Source organism: Schistocerca americana, chromosome 5, assembly GCF_021461395.2.
Source record: "Schistocerca americana isolate TAMUIC-IGC-003095 chromosome 5, iqSchAmer2.1, whole genome shotgun sequence".
Lineage (NCBI taxonomy): Eukaryota > Metazoa > Arthropoda > Insecta > Orthoptera > Acrididae > Schistocerca > Schistocerca americana.
The window spans coordinates 593817679-593830861 of record NC_060123.1 but is presented as its reverse complement, the minus strand read 5'-3'; the positions used below and the strand labels follow the sequence as shown (position 1 = coordinate 593830861).

Below are 13183 nucleotides of genomic sequence, written 5' to 3'. Positions count from 1 at the left end.
ACTCGACGCACGTGGTCCGCGGCGGAAGAACTGGGGAGACGTGTGTCGCGTCGCGTCGACTAGCTCGCACTGGTGGCAGCTTTGTTCCCGTGCGGTCCGGTGTGCGACGCACCGTTGCCGAAATTCCGCATAACGGTACAGCTGCCCCTACTTGTGTCGGCAGTGCCGTAGTTCAGCCCTTCGTGCGTTGGACGGTGCTGCCGCCACACAGATCCCCCCTTGGAGAGCGGAGCTCCGTAGCTGCGAAAACGCGGCGATCGTTCGTTGGCGCGCGTGTGTTTAAAGTTCGCGCACTGCGTGATGGCAGTGCGGCAGCTTTGGCGGGGGTCGGTCGGCGTCGGAAGGGCGGCGGCCCGTGACGTCAGCGCGCCGGACCGGCGAGCGTGCGGTGGGCGTGTCCTCGCGCTGACGGCTAGTGACAGCGGCAGCAGGCACTGGCTGCGACTGTCCGTAGCGATGCGCGTGAAGGCGCGCGTTGCAGGTCATGGGTGGTGACGTCTCGAAGGCGCTTGCGCGAGTGCGGTACCGTCGGAACTCGAACGCGGGTCCGGGAGCTACTACGGACAACCCGGGCGGTGTGGTGCGCGATGTCCGGAGCTCGACGGAGACGCGAATGAGGTAAGCTGGCGCGGGTGCCGATCCGGCCTCAACGCCCGACGCGGCGGAGGCAGAAGACGCGAACGCGGGTCCAGGAGCTGTGACGAACGCTCGACTGGAGTTACCGGCCGAAGGCACTTGCAGCTGGAGGTCGGGTCTCTACAGCGGACGGCGGCTCGTGGGCGCCGAATTCTGACGGCGTTCGGTGGCTCGGGCGCGTGATTGCCGGTTTGGGTGTCGTGGCGCGCTGGCGACGCAGCACGGCCGTTTGAATCGGACGCGGCGGCCGGCGCGCGTGACGTAGTCCGCTGGCGGCTGTGGTGGGGGCGACCGGTGCGCCTGTGGTGGGCGCGGTCCGGGCGGCCGTACCAGCTGCCTGGGCGTGGTGGAGGGAGGCGCACGTGGCGGCGCGATGACAGCAGGCTGCAGCTGTGAGTCACCGGCGGCTCCGGGTGCGGGTTCCGTCTGACCGCTGGCAGAGGGCGTGTCGTCCGTGATCAGATCTTCTGCCGGGTCGAAGAAATGCGTGGCTGATGGAGCGGGCAAGACGTAGGCTGGTTTGACGCGGTCGACTGACACTGTCGACGGCTTTCCGTTGCACTCGAGGACCAGCGTTTTGTCTCCTCGGGCGATCACGCGGTGCGGTCCACTGTAGGGCGGTCGGAGAGGTGGCCGTACTGCGTCGGTACGCAACATGAAGTGCGTGCAGCGCTGCAGGTCGGCGTGGACGAATATCCTCCCGGTGCCGTGCCGCGTCGGTGCGTGCGCTCGGAGGCCGGCCATGTGACTGCGCAGACGTTCCGCCAGAGTGGGTGCCACGGCGTCGTGTGGGAGTCTTACATCTTCGACAAAATCGCCCGGGATTGTCAGGGATTGCCCGTAAACGAGGTCGGCAGGTGACGCGCCGATCTCCTCCTTCGGCGTGACTCGCAGGCCGAGCAGCACCAGTGGAAGCGCCTCTGGCCATGAGGTGTCGTGGCAGGTTAGAGCGGCTTTGAGGGTCCTGTGGAACCGTTCGACCATGCCATTCGACGCCGGATGGTAGCTGGTTGTCCTGTGTAACCGGGTGCCACACAGTCTGGCGACGTGCGTGAACAACGCGCAGTCAAACTGGCGGCCGCGATCAGTTGTCACGTGACTGGGACATCCGAAGCGTGCCACCCAGGTGTCGACGAATGCGGTGGCGACGGTCTCGGCTGTGACGTCCGCGACGGGCGTTGCTTCCGGCCAGCGAGTGAAGCGGTCCACCATAGTTAGGAGGTACCGCTTGCCTTGTGAGAGAGGAAGCGGGCCGACGAGGTCCACGTGGACGTGTGCAAATCGGCGTGTCGCGTCCGGGAAGGTGCCCACGGGTGCGTGGGTGTGCCTCCCGACTTTGGCGCGCTGACATGCGGTGCAAGTGCGCGCCCATTCGCGACAGTCCTTCCGAAGCCCGGGCCAGACGAAACGCGCAGCCACGAGCGTCGCAGTGGTGTTGGTGCCGGGGTGTGACAGTCCGTGGACACGGTCGAAGGCACTGCGTCGGAATTTCTCCGGGAGAAACGGTCGGTGCGTGCCGGTTGAGGTGTCACACCAAATCTTCCGTGCGGAGCCGGGGACAGGCACCAGCTCCAGTTGCAGGCCGCTGGAAGTGTCGTGACGGAATCGGTGTAGTTCTTCGTCACTCTCCTGTACTTGGGCCACGTCCTCAAAGTTCACAGGGGGTGAAATAACGGCACACGCTCGGGACAAACAATCGGCGACGATATTGTCTATCCCCGAAATGTGTCGAATGTCAGTCGTGAATTGCGACACGTACTCTAACTGCTGGAGTTGGCGCGGTGAACACTTAGTGTGGTTGTTCTCGAACGCGTGGGTAATGGGTTTGTGATCGGTGAAAATGATGAACTGTCGGGCTTCTATGGACGGTCGGAAGTATTTCACCGCCGCGTACACCGCAAGCAACTCTCGGTCATAAGCGCTCCAAGCACGTTGCGAATCGGAAAGCTTTTTGGAGAAAAAACCGAGAGGCTGCCAACTCCCGCCGACGCGCTGTTGTAACGCCGCGCCGATGGCGGCCTGGCTGGCGTCCACGACTACAGCTAAGTCCGCGTCATGTACCGGGTGCGCGAGCAGCGTCGCTTCCACGAGATTCCTTTTTGAGTCCGTGAAGCTCTGCTCCATTGCGTCTGTCCAATTCACGAGGGTCTTCCCTTTAGAGATAGGACCTTGTAACGCCTTAGTCAGCGGCTCTTGCACCGCTGCGGCGTTGGGCAGGTGTCGACGATAAAAGTTCAACATGCCGAGGTAGCGTCGTAATTCTTTGTGCGTCTGCGGACGCGGCATGTTCTGTATTGCCTTAACTTTCTCCGGTAGCGGTGTCGATCCGGTGGGCGTAATTAAATGGCCGAGGAACTCAATTTCCGTCACGCCGAACTCGCATTTAGCGGGGTTAATGACGATGTCGGCTTCACTCAGGCGCTGAAAGATGGTCGTTAAGTGGCGGCGGTGGAGTTCGGGCGACTTGGAATACACCAAGATGTCGTCGAGGTACGCGAAGCAAAATGGCAAGCCTCGCAAGACGCCGTCCAGGAACCGCTGCCAAGTCTGGGCAGCATTCCGAAGACCGAAAGTCATAAACAGGCTTTCGAAAAGCCCAAAGGGCGTTACGATGGCTGTTTTTTCGATGTCTTCGGGCGCCACCGGAATTTGGGTGTACGCCTTTGCGCAGTCAATCTTGCTAAACACCGCGCAGCCCGCCAAGGCGTAGCTGAAGTCTTGAAGGTGTGGGACTGGGTATCGGTCCGGCACCGTTCGCGAATTAAGGGCGCGATAGTCCCCACACGGGCGCCACGAATTGTCTTTCTTGGGCACTAAATGCAACGCCGATGACCATGGGCTGCTCGATGGTCGCACGATGCCTTGCCGCAGCATGGCCTCGAACTCTGCCTTTGCTGCTGCGAGTCTGTCCGGCGCGAGTCGACGTGGGCGACACGATGTGGGGGGTCCGGGTGTGGTTATTATGTGGTGCACCGTCGAATGTTTGATGTCTCTCGGTGCACCGGCTGGGCGGGTGAGGTCGGGGAATTGTTCCAGAATGTCAGCGTACGGTCCGGGGCACTTCACGGGTTTAACGCTGTAGTATGCAGCCTGCCGGCGCTGTCCCGCTATCTTTAACTTAGTCGTGGCGTCGATGAGCTGGCCGTTTGCGATGTCGGCTAGTAGCCCGTAGTGGCCGAGAAAGTCTGCGCCCAGGATCGGCTCATTGACGTCGGCCACGGTAAAAGTCCACGAGAACGTGCGCCGTAGGCCTAGATCTATATTTCGGCTGTGTGTGCCGTAAGTTTTAATAGCGGAGTTGTTCGCCGCTGTAAGGCAGAGTGCCTCGGCCCGCCTGCGGTCTCGTAACATAGAACGGGGGAAGATCGAGAGGTCCGAACCCGTGTCGACGAGGTACCTCACGCCTGCCCCCCGTTCCGCAACAAACAGACGCTTCGATATCATATTGCAGCCGGGTGCGCCTAGGTCCGGTCGCAGCTGGCGTTTGGGTGCGAGCAAGGAGCGCGGCACCTGGTTGCTCCGTTGCCGAAGCGGGCGTGGTACCAGCAGTAGCCGCTTTGTGCGTGCTGTGACGTCGGCGGGGTACCGTTGGAGCGGCTGTTGCTGCGTTGCCGGCTGCGCGAGCCACGCCGCCTGTCGCCTGGTCTGCTGACGCTGCGGCGCGTGCTGCCCTCTTGCTGCGAGCGCGCCAACCGGTCGACTTGCGTCGAGAGAGCTGCCACCTGTGCCGTCAAGTTTTGCACTAGCTGGTGCAGGTCGGCATCCGATGAGGGTGCGGGAGGCGCTGGCCGCCACGGAGGTGGGGGGACGGAGTCGTAAGCTGCCGCAGCCGCGGTGCTAGGCGCCGTTGTCAGCGCATCGTGCACCCTGTCGGCCAAGTTAGCGACGGCGTCCAGCTGCATCTCCGTCTGTGCGGCTATCACTGCCTGCACCTGAGCTGGGAGGCTGCGCACCCAGATAGTGCGCAACAGCGAATCTGGCACCATATCGGACTGCGCGAGGCTCCGCAAGTGACGCAGGAATTGCGAGGGCCTCCGATCGCCGCATTCCTCTTGCCGCAGCAGTTGGTGCACACGCTGTTCCTCTGACGACGAAATCCGCCGGATCAGCTCTTCCTTGAGCCGTTTGTAGCTCGACTGCGTCGGTGGGGCGGTGATTATATCCCGCACTTCGGCCGCATAGTTCTGGTCCAGCTGGCTCACTACGTGCCCAAATTTCGCCAGGTCGCAGGTCACGTGGTTGCTCATAAATACCGCCTCAACCTGGCTGAACCACATCACGGGGTCGCGCGGCCAAAAGGGAGGCAACCTGATCAATGCCCGTCCAGCGCTTGTCGGCGTTCCGGCGGTCGTAGGAGGCGTCGGTGTGGCGGGGATTTGCGCGCCAACATTGTCCTGAGCTGTCTGCGGCTGCGCGGCGTCCGCGCGTGTAGTCCGTGCCTGTAGCTCATTCTCTAGCCTCGTGTTGCGTGCGAGCAGTTCTTCGACGGTCTTTCGCAACTCCTCTAGTGTCGCCATCTCAGTTCAGAGTCGAATTCTCGTACAAGAGGAAAGCACACAGTGAAAATAACACAAGGGAAACACACGAAAAGAAAAAAATAACACTAAGCAGTCCGCGATCAAAATATACGCACACAAAAACAATACAAAAAAGTTAGTTAAAAAAAAAATTACTACGGAGCACTGTTCGGCGCGGGCGTATGCGCGCAAGCCTACTCGCGGTTCCACGTCTCTCGTACCGACGAACGTTTGTCACCACGTGTTTTTTTAGCCTCAGATCACGTCGGGGTCACCAGTGAAGCGAGAACGTGCTGTATCCCCGCTTACAGTCGCTCATGTGCAGTGAACTGGCATTTATCGCCGCGCCCACGCACTATGCTCATGGGAGAGGCTTTGTGGCAATAAATGACTAAAGCGGTTTCTGGACAGGACACATTTATTTTTCCTGCCGTTACAATAAATGATAAATAATATACTTCGCTAATGTCCGCCTATATAGGCGCGTTGCACTGGCGGCACGGCTCGGTCACCGATCCCGGAGGGTGTACACTCCAGTGACGAGCCGTGGCGCGACCGCGTGGACCGAGCGAGACAAAAGGCCGCGTCACAGAATGTCCTGCTCTTGGCGCGACCGGAGGCGCCGTAACGTCCGCGAAGAAGCGAAAGACAATTTAACGGCGACTGCGCTTACGACCGCGCGTACGCATTTACGGCGGAGTCACGTTGACTCGACGCATGTGGTCCGCGGCGGAAGAACTGGGGAGACGTGTGTCGCGTCGCGTCGACTAGCTCGCACTGGTGGCAGCTTTGTTCCCGTGCGGTCCGGTGTGCGACGCACCGTTGCCGAAATTCCGCATAACGGTACAGCTGCCCCTACTTGTGTCGGCAGTGCCGTAGTTCAGCCCTTCGTGCGTTGGACGGTGCTGCCGCCACAACATTACCCGAGGTCCAGAGTGTGCGTTTTGAGGCAGTTGATATGAAAGTGGGAAGTATGGATCTTCCAGTTAAATCAGGAATATTTAAGTGCAGTACTTGAAGGTAATACAGGAAAAGCTTACTTGTGTAGGTGGTTGTAGTGTCGGCAAGAAGTTCTTGTGTGTGCAGTTGCCACGAAGAACACCAGGTGTAAAACTTTTCTCCAGAGAGTGTTGAACTGTGTCGGAACAAAAGTTAGGCATTCATATGAGTCAAAAATATTGTTTTCATTTCATTACAGTTATAGAGATGTCTGAGTTCTGCGGTGTTAACATTGCAAAGTCCTGTAGGCATGCGGAGTTGGGCCTAGTAACCACAACTGTCATATTGGACGCAGAATCAATCAAACATATTTTTCAGGTTACTTCTCTCTAAATAATATTTTCACGAGTAAAGTTGTTATTGTGATATCTACGATTTCTCAATCACTGTGATTTCTAACAGATAGCGATTTCCTGCCCGCCACTAGTAGCGACTGAGTGTGGCGATAAATCCTAACGTTTAGACACGGCCACTGCGAAAAACGGTGTCCAAAACTTCACAAAGGTATTTTCATAGGGATATTTTTTCGCATATATCGTCTACAGTTGACACTTTCGATGTTCCCGTTCAGTTAAATTTATTTTATCCTAAATAGGATGAAATAAGTGCTTTGTTAACCGTGTGTGGCAGCCGGGACTCGTAAATGACGGGAAATTTTTAGGCGCATGCGGTAGGTGTTCAGCTGTGTGATGGCTAATCACTCTCTTTTGTCTCTGAGAGATTGCAATCTACCACACGAATCTGTTCAAATGATAGTAAACAGACATCAACGCAAATGATCGTAGAGCAAACCTATTAATTTTAATGTCAATTGCTCTTGAAGTGACGCTCATACAGGATGTTAGTTCTACATGGAGCACTTAAATGTGCAGGTACGCCTAATATTAATGTGTCTAAATTCATACATATGTACTTACAGTGTTTTTGAAAAAGAACTCTGTAGTTTTAATGCATCCTAGAATCTGCACAAAGTGACTTACACTATTTTAGTTTGTACTGTTTGATTCATCAACTCTCCAACTTTGGCTCCCTTGCAGTTGGCAGGTCTGCTTGACCTTGAGACGGCACCAGTGCTGTGTTTTTCCTCTGTTCCCCCAGATCAGTCCAGTTGTGGGTGAAGTGCAGTGCAGTGCAGTGCAACTCAGCAAGAGTGTGTACTCCACAACAGAAAGCACAGTGTGTTATTTGGCTCGTGGAAACAGAGTCAGTTATAACAGTGCAACGTAATTTTAGGCATCAGTACGGTGGTGAAACATCTACAGGAAAAACTATCCGTCATTGGCTAAAGTCTTTCAAGGAAACCAGTAGTGTTTTAAAAGCAAAATCACCAGGTAGACAGAGAACTTCTGAAGAGGTTGTTGAACAAATCCGTGTTTCGTGTGTTTTTCCACCAAGATGGCGCCCCAACGCATTACAGTAACCATGTGCTTGCAGCTCTTGACACTCGCTTTCCAGGAAGATGGATAGGCAGGGCTGGTCCAATACCTTGGCCACCATGAATCCCAGACTTAACCCCACTGGACTTTTTCTTCTGGGGTCACATAAAAAATGTTGCATACAGTGAAAGGATCAGAGACATTAACCATTTACGGGAAAGAGTCGTCGTGACGATTGGGACAGTTGGACCTACGATGTTCGCGAATTCATGGGGAGAAGTGGAATATCGTCTCGATGTATGCAGGGCAACAAATGGATCCCACGATAAAATCTACTAACGTTAAACAAAACTTGAAGGAATTCTCTTTCACGATATGTACTCACTGTAATTTTTCATTAATTTCCTGTGGCATCCACGTACAATGGGAATCATCCAGCACTCTCATTCCCTGCCTTCCTTGCATTTGGCTCGGTCGGAGGCGCACAGCTCAGCCTTTCCAGGCCCACCCATCATGAGCCCTGATTGCACTGGGCTCTTGGCAGAGAATCACATCACTTTCAGTCATCATCCCATGAGTTGCCTCCTCTGAATTCGTGTCGGGCCCTTACCCTTAACGAGCTCCAAGGTTCGTTGCTCCAAATGTTGGTCTAATGCCTCATAAGATATTGCTGAGGCGAGGGAGTCAAGAATGTGCCAGTGAGCTCGGCTCTGCAGCAGCACTCTGACATCCCTGTTCAGGGACAGTCTGAAGCCCCGGGTATCATCACACAGTATGCAATCTCACAGAATGCATTCTGAAATTTTTTCATCTCCTCAGCAGTCACACTTTGCATTTTCTCTCTTGCCTCTCCTGTCTAGGTAGGTAGCGTAAGGCTCAAGTGCCATAACAAATGCACCAGACCACTTAAGGACTTCAGGAACTGGAGCTCCCTCGTGCTGGGGTATACTCAGTGCATGTACTGGCTGGTGCAGAGCCTGTCCTACTTCTCCTTCCACTTATCAAGGAGCTAGCTCCAGACCTCAGCTATGCTTTTGTCCAGTCGGCCTAAGATGTTGGCAATTCCTTCCAGATTGCCCATCCGAAGCCAGTACAGCATATCCTTTTCTCTTACCAGAAGGTCGACTTGAGGGTTGCTGTTACAGCATTGATGGAAGATGTGCCATATGCACCAATGAGGTGTATTGGCACAGTACACTGCCCACTTCTCACCGCTGCCACTGGCTTGTGTTTTCTTAATCGAAGTGCTCACACGCTAGCCCCATAGGCCATTGTGACCGTGAGGAGGCTGGAATGATAGAGCCAAAGTGTATGCAACTGCAGGTGGTACTGCTTGTTGGCGATACCGGCTGTTTTGTAGAATAGGTCTTGGCTTTTGCGACACATGATTTTGGTGTTCGCTGAGAACAGTCTTGACTCAATGAGGATTATCCACAGATATCTCGTTGTACGCTTCTGACTTATTACTCTGTCGTTTACTCTGAGTATGGGATGATGCCTCAGATGTCCACATAACAACATGTATCTTGTCTTCTCTGCATACAGTTGCAGCTTGATTTTTGGGCACCACTGCTGCAGTGCAAAGTTGCAGATTTTCTGGCACCACTGCTGCAGTGCAAAGTTGCAGCTGACTTCTAGCACAACTCATGAATCGCCTTCTATCACCCAAAATATGTTATCTGCATATGCTACCACACCACACACTGGGAACAGTTCACTATTTCCTCCAGCACTGGCTCAAGGGCGACATCCCAGAATATGGGGCGACAGACTGACCCTGTGGCCAGCTTCCAGAAGACTGCGACCTGTCCATGTCGGAGACACTCATTAAAGAGGTTCATCAAGTAAGGGCAGATCTCCATGCAGGTAGCTTGGAGAGTTTTGGCAGTGATTCCATCATGGTCCATTGCCTTTTTGCAGCGCAATTCTAGGCTATCGGAGCTAATGTCACGTTCTGTGAAATCAGTAACAGGCATCTCGTCGGTTACACTTCTCTGAGCTGTTGCTTCAGAACGTCCTGTTCCTCAGTCTCATCTTTGCTACCGTCATCATGTATTAAGGTGCACATGAGGAGATCAGCGGACTCTCTTCAGTCCCTGGTGTAGCTGCCAAGAGTATTCATTAGGGTTGACAGAATTGTCACTCTCAGTATCTTCGAAACTGGAATCTTGTAAGGAATGCTACGGGGGTCTGTGTACAGACTGTCACTAACAAAGGATTGCCAGTTCACAATTCATACTGCCTTCAACTTCTGCTTAAAGACTGCCTTGGCCTGCTCATACCATGCAAGGACGGCTTCACACACACCATCACCGAGACTCTGCTGGTGATACCTCTGTGCTTTTCTGCATTCGCATCAGAGATGCTGCATCTCAGGGGTCCAGGGCGTTTTAGGCGTGTTTCCCATACTGATGAGCAGAATAGTGCCCACTACTGCCATCCTTATTGCCACAGGCAGATCTGCTGCTTTGTGCGCATCAGCTTCGACCACTGGCCAGTCTGGTACCACAATATTTCCTCTTAGTCGATACCAATCACCCTTACACCAGTTATACTTGATGGTGCCCTTCACTTAGTCCACATGGTGCTCCCCATCATAGGCGACAGTGACTGTTATCATACTGTGATCACTGAATGTCGTTCTCCACCAAACCTTCCAGATCTCAACTCTAAGAAGCTCGTGTCCACTCTGTAGAGCCATGTCAATATTATAAATCACTTCTCGGTGGCCTTCGTATCTGGGAGTGAAGTTTGGAAGCTTTAACTCATCAGGCAGTTGCTTATGAGCTGCTTCAACTAGATGCTCACCTCGCCAGATAGCATGGCATGCTCTGCCCAGCTCGATGATACTGTGCCACATGGGTGACATTGCTTTGGCATCCCCGTCAGGGGGGTAGCCACTCTTTGACGGGTTCGTGCTTGGCTGCCATGGGGTCCCAGCCTTTTCAGAATCTTTTTCCTTCCGTGCTGCGTGTCTATCCTCTTGCTGTTCTTTTTCCCCTCCCTTGGGGAAAATGTCTGGGCTGTTTTTGGAAGTGTATTCTGCATTTTTGGTAGTCAGTATCAGAATACTCTCTACTGTATTTCGTTCTTTGTTTCTTTCTTCATTCACCTTATCCTATCGGTACTCCGCTTCAGCGTTTGAGGTTTCTCTTTTTCCTCTTCCTCCCTTTGCACTCCTGAAGGCCAGCCCATGCAGCTGACATGTAACAGGTGACTAGGTAACGTGTAATTCACAGCCCTGGGTTCGACAGGTACGGTTTGCACATACCCCCCGATACTGGCCAGGCCCAGGCCCAGCAAGGGGTGATAGCCTGAGCTGCTACCTTCCCAAACTGCCGATTGGTCGCTCTGTCAGATGTTTTGGAGGTGTGAACAATCACTTAAAGTGATTGCACCCCCTTGGGAAGGGTACCCCCAGTTGGAAGGAGTACGCCATCGGAGACACTGACAATCATGGGGGATTTTATTGCAATGAGCCAAACATCTTCACAATCAACAGCTACGAAATGTAAACGGAATGAAGCTAATGATTCAAAGACCCTTCCAGCTGCGCCACGGTTGCTTATGGTTTCACGTACTGAAGACGATCAGTCCTTCGCAACAGTAAATCCGTTTATTATGCAGAAAGGTGCTGATGCAATTGCCGACCTGTGAAATCTTGCTCTCATTCACAGAATGGCACTTTGCTCTTGGAGACTACTTCTGATTCTCAAGCACAACAACTGCTTGTCGCCTCGCTTCTCCTTGGCTATACTATTCGTGTCAAGGCCCATAGAACTTTGAATTCTTCCTGTGGTGTTATTTACACTAGGTTGCTTGACAGTCTGACCAAGGTCGAAATCCAGTCATTGCCATCCACTGGGTGATGAAAAAGGTAGATTCCTCCTTAGTACCCACACGCACACCTTTTCTCACCATTGATAGCATGGTGCTTCCGTCCAAGATCAAATCAGGCTATGAAATTATCACAGTCTGACTGTAGATTCCGAACCCAATGCGCTGCTACCAGTGTCACCGTTTCAACCATACTGGAACATCTTGTCGACATCCAGCCAAATGTGTAACCTGTGGTAGGTATGTGCACAAGGGCAATTGTTTGCCTCCTCCTCCCCGCTGTATTAACTGCAATGGTGGCCATGCCGCCTCCTGTCGAGATTGTATCTTGATGAGCGGGCTGCCCAGGAGATCCACGTAAAGAAAAAAGTGCCTTCCCCAGGCCCTCACATATTATTGGCTAGTCGAAAACCCTGCGTTCTACCATGTGGCACTTAGAATACTGTTCTTGCTACATCTCGCTCCCTGAAGGACATGGCGCCCCAGACATGCGACATCAAATTCAGCTCTGAGGTTGTGAAACCGCCCAGTGTCATGGTACAATTGCCGTACCATGTCCAGCTGTGCAACACGCCACCAAAAAATGTGTGTGAATTACTAAGACACCAAACTGCTGAGGCCATCGGTCCCTTGACTTACACACTACTTAAAGTAACTTTTGCTAACAATAATACACACACCCATGCCCGAGGGAGGAATCGAACCTCCGGCGGGAGGGACCGCGCAATCCGTGATATGGCGCCTCTAACCGCGCGACCACTCTGCGCGGCTCACGCCACCAAACTTTCGCCTCATGGGCCGAAGTCACCAGCTACACAACCAGCAGGCTGGAAAGGACAAAAGGAAACTCCTGTGAAGACTTCCTACGTCCGTTCTTCTTCTGCCAACCAGAAATGCTCCAAGAAGTCAAACAAAGGCAAACGCCCTTCTCCTTTGCCGACTCGAAGACCCTCTTTGATGGTGTCGCTAGGTGAAACCCTCGTCCAGCCTACCCCCGTGGCGCTGGTGCACAGCACCAACCGTTATTATGCTCTGGGCTCTGCAGGCTGACAGAAGGAGAATGGCGACGCAGTAGACTTGATGTAGCAGCATTCTCCTGCCTCCGTGCCCTACAGCATCAAGTCTCCGAGGGATGGCACTTGGCAGCCACGGAGATGACATCCCTTCATTTTTTCCTCGTCATGACTCTCCTCCAATGGAATGTTTGCCATCTTCGATCCAACAAAGAGGATTTATGACTGCTCTTAGTATCGCAGCATCCGCTTGTTCTCTGCCTTCAGGAAACAAAATTACGTCGCCACGACTGCATTGCGCTCTCGCATTCTTCCCAGTCCGTTTTGACCCTTCTCCCCAAGGATGACATTCCATCTCACAGGGGATCATGCTGCTCATACGGGATGATGTTCATAGTCAACCCATCTCCCTGATTACTTGCCTTCAAGGTGTTGCAGTTCGACTTTTCCTTTCTCACTTAACCTTTTCTCTTTGTACTGTTTACATCCCTCCGCCGTTCGATGTCATCAGGGCGGACTTCCTCCAGCTAATTGGGCAGCTACCTCACCCCTTTCTGCTGCTTGGTGACTTTAATGCACACCACCCTTTTGGGGTTCTCCCAGAACCTATCTGAGAGGCGCCCTATTGGCTGATTCCATACAGGGCTCAGGTGTTTGGAATTACCTCCACTGCTTTCACCCTTATCAAACACAAACAGAACACAATCTCACGAATGTTAGACTTTACTTCGTTTTAGACTCTCTTTTGTAATGCCCTAAACGACCCTCTTCGTAAATAATAAATGAAAACTATTCAAGTTGTCAT

General features: G+C 53.5%; 1 protein-coding gene across 1 annotated transcript; it reads right to left on the bottom strand.

Annotated features, from left to right (window-relative positions):
* Window positions 1-279: 279 nt before the first annotated feature.
* Window positions 280-5153, bottom strand: LOC124616572 (putative uncharacterized protein ENSP00000383309). Its single transcript, XM_047144891.1, has 4 exons — window positions 5025-5153; window positions 4163-4358; window positions 824-1439; window positions 280-712 (listed from the first exon to the last, which is right to left on the bottom strand). Exons 1-4 carry the CDS (start codon window positions 5151-5153, stop codon window positions 280-282), a joined length of 1374 nt encoding a protein of 457 aa, XP_047000847.1.
* Window positions 5154-13183: the final 8030 nt, after the last annotated feature.

Coding starts and splice junctions, on each gene's coding strand:
- LOC124616572 (XM_047144891.1), bottom strand. CDS start 5,153: ATGGCGACACTAGAGGAGTTGCGAAAGACCGTCGAAGAACTGCTCGCA. Junction 1,440..4,162: donor CTGGTACCACGCCCGCTTCG/GCAACGGAGCAA, acceptor ATTTTGTCGAAG/ATGTAAGACTCCCACACGAC. Junction 713..823: donor GCGCCACGACACCCAAACCG/GCAATCACGCGC, acceptor CGGTAACTCCAG/TCGAGCGTTCGTCACAGCTC.